Raw genomic sequence first — 17,356 nt, 5'->3', positions numbered from 1 at the left:
CAGTGTCATGAAGTGCAGACTTACTCTGTGGTATTAATATAATAGCTATTGTGAAGGATCTTGGCAAGTAGCTTATATCTGATGATCAATATGAGAAACAATACATTCCAAATCATCTTCACCTTCAAGCTTATATAGTACAACACATCCTTCTGTGAAGTATATGTGTATGCATATATGTGTGTGTTTATATACGTATGCATTTTTTGTATTTAGAAAAAAAGGTTAACTACATGCTTTTCTATGTCTTAGGAGGCATATTTCAGGGTGGCACACCATGAGGAGTAGTAAACTTAGTTCATAAAAATGCTGAGTAAAACAGTGACAGGCCTAATTTTTGTTCTTTTTTATTAAATACCTTGATCCAAGGAAGTATTATTTATTAGACATTCATTGGGAAATTGATAGCATACTTTAACTTTTTATTAGCTAGTAAAACTGATAAGCAGTACATTAAAAGATGGACCTTGTTATAGAGGGAATAATAATAATAAAGTTTAATTTAAAGTTTTTAAAAGGTCATCAGAGCAAGGACTTTCTAACATTACCTTCTATGGCATGAACCTTGAAGTTGTTTTTTTTTTTTCTGTCGTAGTTTTGTTTGTGTCTATTTTACAGCTGCTAAGTCTAGCACAGAATGGATTTGTACACTTAAATTTTTTTAAGCTATTCAGGATCTTGATAATTAATTCTACATCTGCTGGAAGAGCACATGACGTATCTTCTTTGAGCATAAGCCCCTCTATGTAGTGTAGAGGTGAAATAATAGATTTTGTGAGTGTTAAGTGATTGAACACTCACTTGTGTAAATGGAAGACATGGTTCCTAATGAATGGGACACAGGGACAGGTATTGTGTATGTCTCTAATCTTGAGCTCTTTACTGATTTGTAAAGGTGAGTGGGATGACTACTTATTGTTCATAAACTGTCTTTGTGCAGCCTTGGAAATATGGGAGCAACTTAAAACCTCTTTTACAATGACCCTCCTTTGAGCTGTGCAGAAGAGAATCTTATCCCATAAATGGTTATCTTCTTGAACACTAGAAATGAGGGTATAAAAATCATGGATTTCATCATGAAAACTTAAAGTTTCAGCCTGCACCTGTTTCGTAAGTCATTTTGAGCAGAACAGATAAAAATGGAAAATGCAGCAGTGAAGCTGGCCCAGATAGAAAATGACTCCTCCAAGTCTGTAGAACAGCTGAGAATAATAGCCAGCATACTTCTGCTTCTCTGTCACACTTGCATAAAGTGCAGTTCCCAGACAAACCTTTAAAATGAAAGCCATCACTTGAATCCATCAGTTAAAGAGCCTGTCAAGTTCACTTGCTCTGGTTGGTGCTAAAGTTCGGTATTAGTCTGACAGAAATGATATATTTATTTAGCATTACATAATACAAATATATACAATATAGAATACATCTGTGTCTTTTCATTTTTAAGACAAAGCTGTTGTCTAAAATCCTGGTGATGTACCTGCAATAGTGAGACTGGTGTGCTAAACATATCTGTGTGCTCGGCATAACACCTAAATGAGGGACTTCATTGCTCCATGCAGTTAACAAAAAGAGGCAGGTGCCAATGGGGAACTTTACACTGTTCTTGTGCGCTCAGAAATGGAGCTCTGAGAGCCAAGCAAAAAGAAAGAGCAGATGCAAAAGATACGTGCTATTCTGTTCTGGTCCTTATGATGTGCTTGATTTGAGAATTCGTGCTAGCATCCAGATTAAATGAACCTATCCACCATAAACTTCCTTTAAAGTCACTGCAGAGAGAGGCACTTCAATAAGGCGCAAATTCTGCCTGTTGAAGCCTTAGGCCTGAGGATCCTTTGTTTGCTGAAGATTCTCAGCATCAAACCTTCATTTGGGTTGCTTCATAATGCTTCTAATTAATGTCAGATAATATTCAGTGTATTATTAATTCTCAGATGTAGTAAGACATTTAAAAACAGTTTTCATTGTTTAGTTTTACAGTGTTACTGAGATAAGTTTATATTTCACTGTTTTTATGTGTGAGCTGTTGCACCTATATGCTCTCTGTAAGTGCAGTACCACAGAGTACGTCTTGAGACACTATATTTTGTATGGAGAAAGTTTATGGATTCTTTCCAGGAAAAAAAATGACATAATAATGACAGTAGCTACTAGAACACTTTCTCTGTTATCTAATGATTTCAGGGTAATTCTACAATCTACATTACCAAAAACCAAAGTGCTTCACAGTGTCCTCACTAGAAAAAAAAGAAAAAGAAAAAGGTATTTTTGTGGCTTTTGCAGAAAGAGTAGTGTTACAGGCAAGAGTCAAAATAAAGAGGCTTATTTTAAAGAAATAGTTTAGGCCTGATAAGAGTACAGTGGATGATTTGGTGTGATCACATTTGTCCTACAAAAATGACAGAAATTCTTCATTATTTGAATTTTTTGTTCATTTATAGGTATGAGTTAGCATATGACATGCTAACGAGGCTGGATATTGTTAGGTAGCAGTTTTTTTCAGCAGCATACTTTGTCCTCCAGATTTTCAAACCTGCCAAAGGCACAGAGTAATGACACAGTTCTTGTTGCATAGGATATAACTTATTTCCTTGCAGATGGTAATTAGAAACTTGAGGGTAATATTTCTGATCAAATTTTACCCCAAATCTGGTGTTGAAGCCAGGATCTTGCAGTGCAGATCATAGAATCATAGGGGTTGGAAGGGACCTCAAAAGATCATCTAGTCCAACCCCCCTGGCAGACCAAGGTCACCTAGAGTACATCACACAAGAAGGCATCCAGGTGGGTTTTGAATGTCTCCAGTGAAGGAGACTTCAAAACCTCCCTGGGCAGCCTGTTCCAGTGCTTTGTCACTCTCACAGGAAACAAAAAATGTTGGATATTCACCTTGAACCTCCTATGCTCCAATTTGCACCCATTACCCCTTGTCCTGTCACTGGTCATCACTGAGAAAAGCCTAACTCCATCTCCCTGACACTCACCCCTTACATATTTGTAAACATTGATGAGGTCACCCTTCAGTCTCCTTTTCTCCAAGCTAAAGAGCCCCAGCTCCCTCAGCCTTTCCTCATCAGGGAGATTTCCCTTAATCATCTTAGTAGCTCTGCGCTGGACTCTTTCAAGCACTTCCCTGTCCTTCTTGAACTGAGGGGCCCAGAACTGGACACAATACTCCAGATGCGGCCTCACCAATGCAGAATAGAGGGGGAGGAGACCCTCTCTTGACTGACTAACCACACCCTTTCTAATCAGATCTATCAGATCCTTATACCAAGTAGGGAGTGAGCTTGCACGATGACTTTAAAGCCTGTGTTACATATGTAAATAATTTTCAAGTCATTCTAGAACAAAAATCAAGTCTTTCTAGAATAACAAACAGTTTGATTGTAGAAAAGAAAAAAACAAAACAACAACAATAATTTAAAAACACTGTTTACTTGTGCTGCTACATTCTATCTACTTCTGATATATCGCTTTATCTGCATGTTCCTTCAAACTGATTTCATGCTCCCTGCAGTGACATATTTTGCTAACACAACAGACTTGTTCCTTCCTGACATACAGCTTCTGGCTCCAACAAATGTCAGTAGCTTTTTAGACAAACCTGTGCTTTTTATTCCTGTCTTTCTCAAGAGAAATATCAGCATCTCTCCAAGAACATTTTTCCCCCTATGGCTATTCTGTTTGTTTTATAAACAGACTGGGTTTTATTTACATGTAGAGGCTGGTGAAGACAAGGAAGGGTATTTTAGGGTTTTTTTCTTCTTTCTTTTTCTTTTTCCCTTTTTTTTTTTTTTTTAAGTTTTATTTTGAGAAAAGTAATAGAGTGTCAGCAACTTTCTACTCTTACGCAAATAAGCGAAACTTCGTTTAATCCTGAATTAATGCAATTATTTTCTTTTTGTAATCAATCGAGGTCTCCAGAAACACTTAACTAAGCCTGCATGGAGGAATGAACAGGAGCTCCTTGGAGCTGAAGGCCTTCCTTGGTGCAGCTCTGTACAGCTGAGATTTGCAATTCACACTGAGTTACATGGATGCAGAAAGAGAAAGGACTTAAACACCTTGTGATTTCCACTTACTTTTGGTAGCATCGGTTTTGTGATTTCCTTGTATGTAAGGTCTGGTTTTAGGTCAGTATCCAAAAAGAGACATGCAAACTCAATAGAAAACCCCCAAAATTACTAGGCATAGGGAATATTTTTATAATGTTAATGAAATCAATATTAATGGTACTCGTTTAGTTTATTTTTATATTCATATACATTAAAGAACTTTCTCAGTGGTGGAAACTTTGATCTCTGTCACTGATATGAGCAGTGCAAGGCTCACTGGGTCTCCTGGTGCTGCAGCTTGATGGGTTTCCAGTCTCCATGCTGTAATCAGACAGATCCTCCCCATAAAGCAGGGTCTGGAAGCCAGGGAGGCACCAGGGCAACCCCAGTCAACTCCCTGGGGATGGGCTGAGGCCAGGCTAGACCATCTGGTGGGCCTGACTTGGTTTTGACCCATGATTCTATTAATTTGGAAAATGACTGCCATGTTCTCAAACGTATAAAAGCCTTGCTTCCATATTTATGTATACAAACTTGGCTTTATTTTTCAATCCTTTTCTGGTTTGCAATTCCCTTTTCTACGTATTCTGTTTGGTTATTGCCATCAGAAACTTAAATCTTGATGTTTATTTTTACTGAACTTTGGGTTTGCACTTATTTTTTGTTCCATTATGTTTTCAATAATGGAATATGAGAGAAATTATTTATGATTGGACAACAAAATACTAAGCAATTATATACAATAGCAGTATCAGGTGCAATGTAAGGGCATTAGTCTTATCTGGGAAAAACAAAAATCTTAAAATGGCTCCTGAATGTATCTTGAATCTTTAAAAATTCTATTTTTTCCCTGTGCAACTATTTAGATGTGTAAGATATATCTTAATTAAAATTTACTGCTTATTTCAGAATGCAAGGGCTGAAAGCTATTTTCCTATCCGTCTAATGTCGGTGCTGTTTGTGTGCTTGAGATGGCAAAGTGGTAGTCTGAAAATTGCAGTAAGATTAGTAATTGCTAAAGGGACATGATGTACTATGTCATTGCAGTGGAACTCAGAAAAAACTCAAGTTGACTCTGAAAAGGAGAAGTCATTCATCATGTTTTTTTCTTGTTGTTCATAAGTTTTATTAACTGGGTACTACAGTGAATTTTCTTTCATAAATGAGCACCAAAAACATGTCCTTTGAGAGAAATTATCTTATTTTGTACCATTAAAATTCAGAATCACTCAGATTCAGAAGCTATAGGAAGTCACACGGCAGGGCTGAGTCCAGCCAAATAGCTCTTAACTGGTAATGAAGTAAATCAATAGAAAGTTTTGAAAAAATTGTTCTGCTGCTTTTTAGATTATTGGGCACCTAAGAGTTACACTTATGAATTAGGATTATCCAAATTAATTCCTTTTCGTTTCAGATAGGTCCTGTCTTTTTTTTTGCTGGCAGTGTGATCATGTCCTCATGAAAAAAAACTGTAGTATTTTAAAGTCTTTTAAATAGGTTAACTAACTGGCAAGTTAGAATTGTTTTGTGTAGTCTGTTGCTTAAACAGCCACAATGTTTGTTTCAATAGAAAGATACGAGGTCCTACATGGTATATGAAGCATCTTGGAAAGAAATATTTTCAATGTCAGTGACTAGCAACAGAAAAGGGAAATAGTGTATTTCCAAGGCTATATTCTATGGAAAATTTTAAATGCTTCTCTATCACATAAATTAAGGTTGAAACAATGTTCTTATTTAATAGTTATTCTGACATTGTGCTGATTCATTTAAACAGGTTTTTTCCCATAATAAGTTAGAGAAGCTGAGCCAATCTTGTCTGTTACTTTAGATAAAAATATATTTTTTCAGAAGCTTTGTTGGAAGCTTTCTTGTTTTATACTAGTTGGATTTCCATGCATTTTGTTATTGTAGTTTAAAAATGAGTGTAGTTGTGTAGTTCTTCAGGGCAAACCAATTCATTGCCACAATCTCTCCCATTCTGAAATAAAATTGAAAAATAAAAGGTAGTATGACTGTCTGAAATTGGATGAATTTCAGTGCAAGACATCTCCTTCCAGGACATTTTCTTTGAAGAAGGGTATATAACATAAAAAAAAAAAATAATCAGATTTAACTTAAATGCATATTTAATAAATATATAAATTAAATATGTTTACTTATTTGTTATTCAAGTTAGTTTCAAACTGCAGTTCATAAGTGACACTAACTGCTTCAGTTCTGTCTTATTTCAGTAGGAGTTGTTGATATGCAGCCCTGCTCAGGAGTTGGCATGGCTCTGTTGTGTGAAAGACTTCAATATTGTAATAGAAAACTACTGAATGTATTCCTATGCTCCGATTTTGAAACAACTCTTGCATTGTGTTCACTGACAAAGAATATCTGAATCTAGCCAAGATTTTTAATAACATTTAACTCAATGCATTTTAAACTCGAAAAGCTTGTGTTGCTAGGCATCAAATTAGTGACACATGGAAAATTGTTCACTGAAACTATCATATAAGCCTGCATGTCAAATTCAGAAGTAGATTTTCTGGATGAGCATGAAATCTAAAAGCCTGGAAAGACGCATTTATTTCGATCAAGTTTTATTTTCATTGTACCCACAGATCCCATGAGTTTGTAATACTATTTTATTTCTTTAAATGAATTTATAGGAAAGTCTTTCGCTTCTTGGCATGCATACATTAAAAATTCATAATGTCTATAACTTGCTTGCTATAATCAATGCAGATTAGGCAGATTTTATTTTCTGTTAGAGAACAGAAATATTTTCCTTCACAGAAAACTAAAATATTATCCTAGATGAACTCCATATAATATGAAAATATTTCTTATTTGAGGGTTTTGCCTATGACAGACAACAAAGATTTTTCAAAGCCTTTGTTCTTTCAGCAACAGAATATAGTTGACAAAGGACTGTTAGTAATGCATATTTTTAAAAAAACAACAAAAAAAAACCAACAACAAAAACATTTACTTTTAAACTTTTCCATAACTATCTCATTTCTTTCAAGAATATAAATACTAAAAAACTTAAAATAGATCAATCAATCATAGTTTTACCTTGAGATATTTCCTGTGCCATTTGCTAAATGTGTACCAAAACTCACAGAGTCCTACAGACTTCTGTGAAAGTCTCACAGGGAGAAGAACTAATCATGGTTCCTTCCACCCTCTCAGTTGCCATTGAAGAATAGATACGAGGCTTTGGAAATTCAGGGACAGGAAAATGAAGTTGGAGGGGTAAACTTACCTAGTGAAGTACCTAGGACTCGTCAGTCACCCCGAGTCCTTAGGACTTCTTCAATCAAGAAGGAAAGGAGAGTAATTGTGGTGGGTGACTTCTGAGGAGAACAGAAGGGCCCATTTGTCGACCGGACCCATCTCACAGGGAGGTCTGTTGCCTCCCTGGGGCTCGGATTAGGGATGTTAAAAGGAAACTCCCTAATCTTGTGGATTCTTCCGATTACTACCCGCTGCTGATTTTTCAGGTTGGCAGTGATGAAATTATTACAAGAAATGTGAGGGCAATGAAGAGAGACTTCAGGGCCCTGGGACAGCTAGTTAGGGTGTCTGGAGCGCAAGTAGTGTTTGCCTCCATCCCTCCTGCAAGAATGGATAGGGAGATATATAGGAAGAGTTTACAGGTTAACGAATGGCTAAGAGATTGGTGCCATAGACAGGGTTTCGGTTTTTTTGATCATGGGATGCTGTATGAGGCACCTGGCCTGATGGTGGCAGGTGGGATGCACCTGTCCCAGAGGGGGAAGAGGCTTTTGGGGCAGGACTTGGCAGGGCTCATTGACAGAGCTTTAAACTAGATGTGAAGGGGGGGTAAACCTCTGAAAGAGGGAATTTAAAAGCATTTTAAAATGCAACATTTAGATAAAACAAATAAACAAATAAATAAGTGGTTATAATAGAAAAATAAAAATAAAACAAAATATGGGATAATCTGAAATATTCTCTTCCATTTTTTTAAATTTGAACAACAGAAGCTGTTACCTGTCCTACCTTACTCCTAAACACTGAAACCCAGAAAGAAAAAACAAGGGACAAAAAAACCAAACCATTTTACACTCCTACAAAATTACACATATTTATATTTCAAAGAATCATTGCATTCTAATTATTCACAGTACTGCTATGACTTTTCACTCTACTTTGAATTTCTTCCCCTTAATAGCAAGTCTCCTTGCTTTCTCTTTTAATGTAGCAATACTACAGAATCTAAAAGAAGAAAGGTAAAGAAAGAGAGAAAGAAGGATAGACTGAGAGTGAAAAGCCTGACAACTGTGTAACAAACAAGAACATAGTAGAAAAAAAATGTATTGTACTGAAGCTGAAAATTCTTTTTGAAAAATGTCAGAAGACCAGGTAGATTATTAAGCAATACAGTAAGATAATTATTTGTTTGCCTTGTTTGTACAATATTAACTACCTAATTTGTAAGGCATGGTGATAGAATTTAAATGCTAATAAAATCTTAACTGAGCTGATGTAATCACAACAAAACAGATTTTATATGAGTACATATCCTGTGTGGAAGGAACAAAATACCCAGCAGGACCAGAACCCTGGACTTCCACAGGGCAAACTTTGGTCTCCTCAATCATCTATTAAGGGAAATCCCATGGGACAGGGTGCTAGAAAATAAAGGAGCTCAAGATAGCTGGTCAACATTCAAGGACCACTTCTTGCAAGCACAGGATCAGAGTGTCCCAATGGTTAGGAAATCTAGTAAGGGTGCTAGGAGACCTGCATGGTTAAAGAAGGAACTACTGGGCAAACTTAAGTGGAAAAGGAAAATCTATAGATCATGGAAGGAGGGGCTGGTCACTTGGGAGGAATATAGGACTGTTGTCAGAGGATGTAGGGAGGCAATTAGGAAAGCTAAGGCCTCCTTGGAACTTAACCTTGCAAGTCAGGTTAAGGATAATAGAAAGGGCTTTTTCAAGTACATAGCTAGCAAAACTAGCAATAGAGGCAATATTGGCCCATTGAGGAATGAGGTGGGAGCCCTGGTGACAGAGGATATAAAGAAGGCAGAGGTGCTGAATGCCTTCTTTGCCTCTGTCTTCACTCCTGCAGGGTCTCCCTATGAGCCCCAGATTCATATAGCCCCAGAAGAAGTCAAGATAGAGGAAGAGTTTGACATGGTAGATGAGGATTGGGTTAGGGATCAGTTGAGTAATCTGGACATCCATAAATCAATGGGTCCAGATGGAATGCACCCAAGGGTGCTGAGGGAGCTGGCGGAGGTCATTGCTAGGCCACTCTCCATCATCTTCAGTAAATCATGGGCAACAGGTGAGGTGCCTGAGGACTGGAGGATAGCAAATGTCACTCCAGTCTACAAGAAGGGCAAGAAGGAGGACCCGGGTAACTATAGACCGGTCAGCCTCACCTCCATCCCTGGAAAGGTGATGGAACAACTTGTTCTTGTCACTATCTCCAGGCACATCAAGGACATGGGGGTCATCAAGAGCAGTCAACATGGTTTTATCAAGGGTAAATCATGTTTGACTAACCTCATAGCCTTCTATGAGGAAATTACTAGGTGGATAGATGATGGTAGAGCGGTAGATGTGGTTTATCTTGATTTCAGTAAAGCATTTGACACCGTCTCCCACAGCATCCTTGTGGATAAGTTGATCAGGTATGGGTTTGGTGACCAGGAAGTGAGGTGGATTAGGAACTGGTTGAAAGGAAGGAGTCAGAGAGTTGTAGTCAATGGGGTAGAATCTGGTTGGAGGTGTGTTACTAGTGGAGTCCCACAAGGGTCGGTGCTGGGACCGGTGTTGTTCAACATCTTCATCAACGACCTGGATGAGGGTATAGAATGTACCCTCAGCAAGTTTGCTGATGACACTAAGCTGGGAGGAGTGGCTGACACACCAGAAGGCTGTGCTGCCATTCAGAGAGACTTAGATAGGTTGGAGAGTTGGGCGGGGAGAAACATGATGAAATTCAACAAGGGGAAGTGCAGAGTTTTACATTTGGGGAAGAACAACACCATGTCCCAGTACAGGTTGGGGGCTGAACTGCTGGAGAGTAGTGTAGGTGAAAGAGACCTGGGGGTCCTGGTAGACAGGAGGATGACCATGAGCCAGCAATGTGCCCTTGTGGCCAAGAAGGCCAATGGCATCCTGGGATGCATTAGAAAGGGTGTGGTTAGTAGGTCAAGAGAGGTTCTCCTCCCCCTCTATTCTGCATTGGTGAGGCCACATCTGGAGTATTGTGTCCAGTTCTGGGCCCCTCAGTTCAAGAAGGACAGGGAACTGCTTGAAAGAGTCCAGTGCAGAGCTACAAAGATGATTAAGGGAGTGGAACATCTTCCTTATGAGGAAAGGCTGAGGGAGCTGGGTCTCTTTAGCTTGGAGAAAAGGAGACTGAGGGGTGACCTCATCAATGTTTACAAATATGTAAGGGGTGAGTGTCAGGGGGATGGAGTTAGGCTTTTCTCAGTGATGACCAGTGATAGGACAAGGGGTAATGGGTGTAAATTGGAGCATAGGAGGTTCAAGGTGAATATCCGAAAAAAATTTTTTACTGTAAGAGTGACAGAGCCCTGGAACAGACTGCCCAGGGAGGTTGTGGAGTCTCCTTCACTGGAGACATTCAAAACCCACCTGGATGAGTTCCTGTGTGATGTACTCTAGGTGACCCTGCTCTGGCAAGGGGGTTGGACTAGATGATCTCTCGAGGTCCCTTCCAGCCCCTAAGATTCTATGATTCTATGATTCTATGATTCTGTGATTCTATGACATTGTATTTATACAGCAAGCACTCTCATTCAGGTATCTCGGTTTTTGGAGGTCATATAAAAAAATAAAGTCAAGATACCTGGAAGAAATTATAATTTCTAAACAAAACGAACAGCTGAAAGCAATCATAGAAACAAAATAAACTCAAAATGAACCTATGCAGAACTAAAACTGGACAGCTCCAAAACCAGGAAAGATTATCTGTAGGATACCTTAGCAGTAGCCAGTACGTGCATACCCTGGAAAGCTTTTTTTGCTTTCACAGATTATCTTGACATAAAGCTTAATTTTTTTATTTTTTTTTTTTTCTGAGTATAGTCCTTATTCACCTTCACTGTGCTGTAAAACTGGTTTCTTTCCTCAGACGTGGTTTTATGTAATGAGTCTTCTAGATTATGTGATTTACCATGCCTTTTAATGAAAGTAACATTACTGTGAAGGCTTACAGGTAGTGGAGAATGTGGAAACTCATACTCTCAGGGACACTTACACATATCATATTTATTCTTTCCACTTTTTCTTGGGTTTCTCTTCAAATTTTTTTCACAGTTCTGGACCATAATCATGATGTTCAAGTGACTAAGGGGTCAAGATCTAAATACACCTCTGATTATGTCTTTTTTACATGATCTGCTTAGACAGCTGTGTTGCTTGGGAATAATACATCTGCAAACCAGAATTAAATATATTAACAATGGGAGAAAAAAGAATATGCTTGGTTTGGCTTTTTTTCAGTTAAAGATGTTTAGTAAAGAGGCATCATAAGCTGGTCACTGGAAGAATATACTGGGTAATCTTATATTCTGAATGGAAAAAAAAATGGAGTATACAGAAATATTATTTCACTTTCAGATTTTAAAGCCATTCATCTAAGTTTCAAGGGAATTTGGTGGGTTTTATTATTGATGTTAATAGAAATTTAAAATTTCTACTTTTTGTTTTGTTATTCTTTTTCAGTATTGCAACAGCATAAAAATAATGTACTGTGAATATTGTTTAAACTGTATTTTTTAAGAGAGAACATTGCATTTCTTCCAATCTTTATTTTTTTTATGAAAACAAAATACAGTAATCTTGTGTTTTGCAGATATATTTTTGTACGTATTCACTTGAAGGGTTGTAAATGTTTGCCTAAGAAGACAAAATCCAATAGAGATTATGTTTACTACTGTACCAAAAAATCCGAAAATTATATGTGATGCAAAGTGATAGCTGGGGGTTTTTTTCTTACTATGCACAGAAATTCAATAATGTCTTTTTCTTGCTTGTAAAGGGTAGTATTTTGGTATACTAGTAGCCTACTATTGGTTGTACCAGAGGAAGTGCATAATTTTAAATGTATAACATTTACTTCAGACTAATAATCCTCATACATTTTTTATTTATTTTTTCCCCCCCTCTTGTAACATGGTCCAAGTTCAGAATTATGTGGTATGTATTTCCTTACTATTCAGGAAAAGCTACATTTATTGAGGAAGTCAATAAAAGCAAGCAATGTTACTAAGCTAATGGGGCAGTGTCATTTTACTCTCATTTGCAGGATGCTTACATAGTAAATCTAGTAAAAGAAAAAAATAACATCTACTTCAAATATGAGGCAAGCAAAGAATGAATTACTGTTCACTTTAGATGAAATGAGAACCAGAGGACTGACAATCTGGTCAAGCATGGGATACTTCAAAAGATATTTTCTTTCAAAAACAATGCACAAAGAAGTAAAGACTTCATCATATTCATGGACATGTGGGAAAGTTTTTTTGTTTTCCATATATTTTATCAGTTCTGAAAGTAGAGAAAGAGCACACCAGTTAAATTTCATTGCTGTAAAAGCAGATTGTTCCTTTACTTAGCTGACATAAGTAAAAGTAACCTGTGTGACCTCAGCTTTCTGGCTTTTATGGAACAATAATAATTTTCTGACAGAACCAGTTTGCAGGGTTCTCACATGTCCACCACAAAGAAAAATTGTATGTCATCTTGCTTTTATTATATCCGTCAGCTGACTGCCCATTTGTTGTGGAATGTCTGCTGTGACAGAGGGCTGTGACTCTATTCGGCTGTAATAGATTGCCTATAGTGCATTTAGTGACTCTGGTACCTGTTGCTGGTTCTTTTTCCAGGTCAACTGGCTGCAGGTACATGTGAGATTGTTACTTTGGACAGAGATAGCAGTCAGCCCCGAAGGACTATAGCCCGACAAACAGCTCGCTGTGCATGTAAAAAAGGACAGATTGCCGGTACAACAAGAGCAAGGCCAGCCTGTGTTGATGGTAAGAAGCAAACATCTCTTCAATCAGTTTCTGCCAATACAAGAGTGGTGTCTCATAAAAAAAAAAACAAAAACAAACAAACAAAAAAAAACAAACCAAACAAACAAACAAACAAGCAAAAAACTCTATAGAGAGATTTTCATGTGTCCCAACCAGCAATGGCAATGCCATTAAAATTCCTTAAAAAGGTGTTACTGACAAATCATATAGGTATTTCAGTTAATTTTTTTTTAATTGGAATTTTAACTTTTGTTTTAGCTTTATGTGTAGTTGAATGTTAAGGGCATGGTGCTGGTATATTTCGCATGTGATGATAAGAGACGCAGTGAAATGCCATTCTTTCCTCCCCTATCTTTAATTCCATGCAACATTTAGAAAAAAAAAACCAAAACAAAACACCAAACACAACACTACAAAAGAGCTCCAAAGGTTTTCTGCCCCTAGGAAGCTAATGTGACTGTTCCTGTGTGATAATTAATGTTGTTGAAGAAAATACTGATACTGTTTGGAATATAGTATCTGAATATCCCTCGCATGTCCAGCATTCTCTCTCTCTTTAAAATGATGATTCTTTAGGATTCACTGGAGATGCAGTGGTAGCATGCAGCTGGAAAACTGCTGACATACAGGGGGGTATGAAAGTATTTAACTTTGAAATAATTTTTGAGACAAATTAATTTCTGTGTTAGAGCTAAATAAGATGTTAACAATGGGACAATCTTCAAGATAAGCCTGCCAGTGCAAGGCCATTAGCAAATGTTCATACAAAAACAAATATTGGGGACATATTGAAAATAGTTTATTCATAATGGCATGTTTTGATATAGACTTAGCTAAAAAATAGTACAAACGATGCTTTTATATATAACTATAAAACAATTCACAGATTGTCTTTGAATAATGACTGGTTTGAGTTCTCAAATAAAAATGTTACTGAGAACACCCTTATGTTGCCTTACAATTTGGTCTTACCAGTCATTATCAAAGAATACAGCTCAAAGGAGATTTCAGAGCCTATCCACAAAGCTAAATACAGAACATGATGCACATTCTATTTTTGCATTTTCCTGTCACTGTTTTTGGTACTCTGCAAGACAATTTCTTAGCTGTCTCTTTTGTAATGTGATACTACAGCCAGTAATTATTTTCTTTCCTCCTTATTGTAAGACCTTAAGGCTTAATTACTTAAGAAGGTATGATTTAATTGTGTCATTCATAGTTGTAACTTTAGCAAAAATACTTATTAGCAATTAAACAGCTTAACATGTGTTTTCCATTTTAAAACAGTGAAGTTGTAAGAGTTGTGCATCATCTGTGAACTCTAGTTTTTCTTTTCACCCAATGGAGAGCAAAATGCACCTTCTCAGAGTAATTAATCTCGTTTTAAGTACCTAGGATAAATCAGATGTAGCACTCTGGTCCTTATTGCTTTTCTGCCTCACCTTAAGACACCTGCAGTGGTGAGACTTTAGAAAGCTGTACATTTCAGTAAGAAGACATGACTACACCTCTTCCTCCAATTGCTATGTTAACTTAGTTCCCAAGTATGGAGGGTTTGAGGTAATTTAATTTTTTGAAAAAAATTATACATGCATTTATTTATGCATTTTATTAGTTATTTAGTTATTTAGGAGTCACAAGAAAGGGCTATTTAAAATTCTGCTTTTGCTTTCAATGTCCTTGATAACCATTTTATGAAAACAGAGAACTGGGTGACAGGATCTGTGGTTAGATATTGAATAATCATGAAGAGTTCTTTATGTAATATTCACATTTGAAAGACTAGTAGGAAGCTCATCAGTTGAAAAATAGATCTTCCCAGTAACTTATATGTCTTAGTATTATAATTCATTTTTTAAAGCTATATGTTTCCTGGATCTCTGAAATGCAAGTGTCAATTGTTGTAGCAAAAAGAGTGAGTAATTTAAGGGCTCTTAAACCTACAAACATCATCTGAAATTGCAGTCGACAATGTAGCTCTTATAGAAAGTCCTGAGTTGATTACCAAAATCCACTCTGATTTCCACTGCTACATCAGCTACGGTATTTGCCTAAGAAATGAAAGAGACTATATGTCAGCTAGATAAAACTGGAATTCTTAAAAATTGAAAATGCAGTGTTTAGGACTTGATCTGAGCAGAGCATGAGGAACAGATATTTTTCTTGAAATGTTACTGTGGGATGGAGAGTACTGATTTACTCTTTATATTTTTCTAGCAGTCTTTAAGTATGGCAGATTACTAATGTAATCTTAAAAAATGGCACCAATACTCACCCTGATTTCAAGCTTGATTTAGTGTTGATTGCTTCATTCCTAGACCCACAGTGTCATAATGTATGTTTGGTATGTTTGGTTGTGATGTAATTTTTATTCATGGCTGTAGGTTTTGTGATATAATGACAGTAGTTTGCCTGCTCTTTCAGTTATATTATTATTATTTACAGCTAGCATTCCCTAGTTCCTTTTTTGTGATCAAATTTCACAGCAATGACCTCAGTTGCATTAATTTGACAAGATATTATATTTCAACTTAGCATCTGGTTTATCACTGGAGTAGTTTCCCTCTGTATCAGTCAAGCTTCATCAGTTTTTTAAGCTGGAGTCTGAGAGGGATAGTAATTATTCTCTATTTTTATCCAGTACCTTTGCTACTTTAAAATTGTTTTAAAGCAAGTGACAAAAGTTCTTTGATAACAGTGTGTGTACACCCATGCTTACCCATATTTTGTGTACTTTCACAATTGTATCTATTCAAAATTATCTTTTTTTGTGCTGAAGCGTTTCATAGAATGCAAATCTTTTAACCTGAGAAGAGTGGGATGAACATTTAAATGTTGAAATAGATTACAGCAATTTTGTCCAATGTGTATTTATAGCTTGAAAATAAACAGTAATTTTCTCCATAAAATAGAAACAGATGATGAGAGGAAAAGTGGTATGAGAGAAGTGGTTTAATTGCTCAAGAAAATTAGGATGGCAATGTTTAATTTGCTTACCTGATTTCTGTGATTAGAATATTATCCTGCTCTGGATTTGAGCTTTGGCTATTTTTATGTCTACAAAGTGCTATGAGAAATCAAAGGACATTGATCCTGGTATACAAAATTCCTAGAAGTGGAATAGCTGAAGCTCAGGTAACTGAATTCAAAGTGTTCAGATATTTTATGTTATGAATCAAAGTATTTTATTTTTAGTTTAAAAATCTTAAAAAAAAAAAATAGTTATTTTGCAAGCATTGTAGCAATATTACTTGTCATAGAGCTTTAATTGGTATAATTTGTTCATACATTATGATTAACCTGCTTTTCAGTTGGCAGTGACTGATTTTTTTGTAACACAGAAACTCAGGATCCACAAGGAAGCCACATTAGTTTCAATCAATAATTCTCTGCTCTTCTTATATATCTCTAGGAGTCTACGGGGAAGTGTAGGGGTCAGAACGGATCATTAATAGGATCCTAGGTCATGCACTTGAAACAACACTGCCTAATACCTGGAGATCTTCATCATTCTAAAGTACCTTAACCATACTGGGGAGGTAGAAAAAAAAGAGGTCTATAATGGTTTTCAGAAACAGGAATTTTAGCATTATAATATTTTCCTGCATTTGCAAAGGTGATATTTTATTATTTTATAGTATTTTATTTTATTATTTTATCCTGATTTTATTGCAGATATTTGCAACTCTTTCATGTAGATATTACACATTTTACTTTTGTTGCGTTTAAGATACGTCCATTTAAAGCAAGTAAAATCAAAAGGCAAAGAGGGATTGATAGGAAATCAAAAGGAGACTGAATAGACATAGACTGTCACATAGACATTTTGCTGGACCAGAAGTGGTATGCTGTATAATGTGAGAGATTTAAGTCTAGGGTGGGTGTGGGACTGTTTGGCCATGAAAATGGTCAAAGGGCTGGAAGACCTCTTCTGTGAAGAAAGGCTGAGAGAGTTGAGATTATTCAGCTTGAAGAAGAGAACACAGCAGGAAGATCTTATTGCTGTCTTTCAGTATAGGAAGGCCTGTAGTGACAGGACAAGGGGTAATGTTTTTTAACTAAAGCAGGGTATATTTAGATTTAAAATAAGAAATAAATATTTTACAGTGAGAACAGTGAGATGCATGGGGGGGAACAGATTGTTCCATGAAAAATAGAGAAGGCCAGGTTCAAGGCCAGGTTGGATGGGGCTTGGAGCAACCTAGTCTAGTGAAAGATGTCCTTGCCCTTGACTGGGTTGTTGGAGGACCCAAACCATCCT

The 17,356-nt window shown here is 36.7% G+C and overlaps 1 protein-coding gene across 1 annotated transcript in view; it reads left to right on the top strand.

Annotated features, from left to right (window-relative positions):
• FAM19A5 (family with sequence similarity 19 (chemokine (C-C motif)-like), member A5) overlaps nucleotides 1-17,356 on the top strand; it is a 261,499-nt gene that overhangs the window by 114,264 nt on the left and 129,879 nt on the right. Inside the window, exon 2 of the mRNA XM_009999457.1 lies at nucleotides 12,946-13,095. Coding sequence (XP_009997759.1) covers nucleotides 12,946-13,095 — 150 coding nt within the window. The remainder of the gene's footprint in view (nucleotides 1-12,945; nucleotides 13,096-17,356) is intronic.

Source organism: Chaetura pelagica, unplaced genomic scaffold, assembly GCF_000747805.2.
Source record: "Chaetura pelagica isolate M959 unplaced genomic scaffold, ChaPel_1.0 scaffold15, whole genome shotgun sequence".
Taxonomy (NCBI): Eukaryota; Metazoa; Chordata; class Aves; order Apodiformes; family Apodidae; genus Chaetura; species Chaetura pelagica.
The sequence above is the reverse complement of the archived record's forward strand: the minus strand, read 5'-3'. Positions and strand labels throughout refer to the sequence as shown.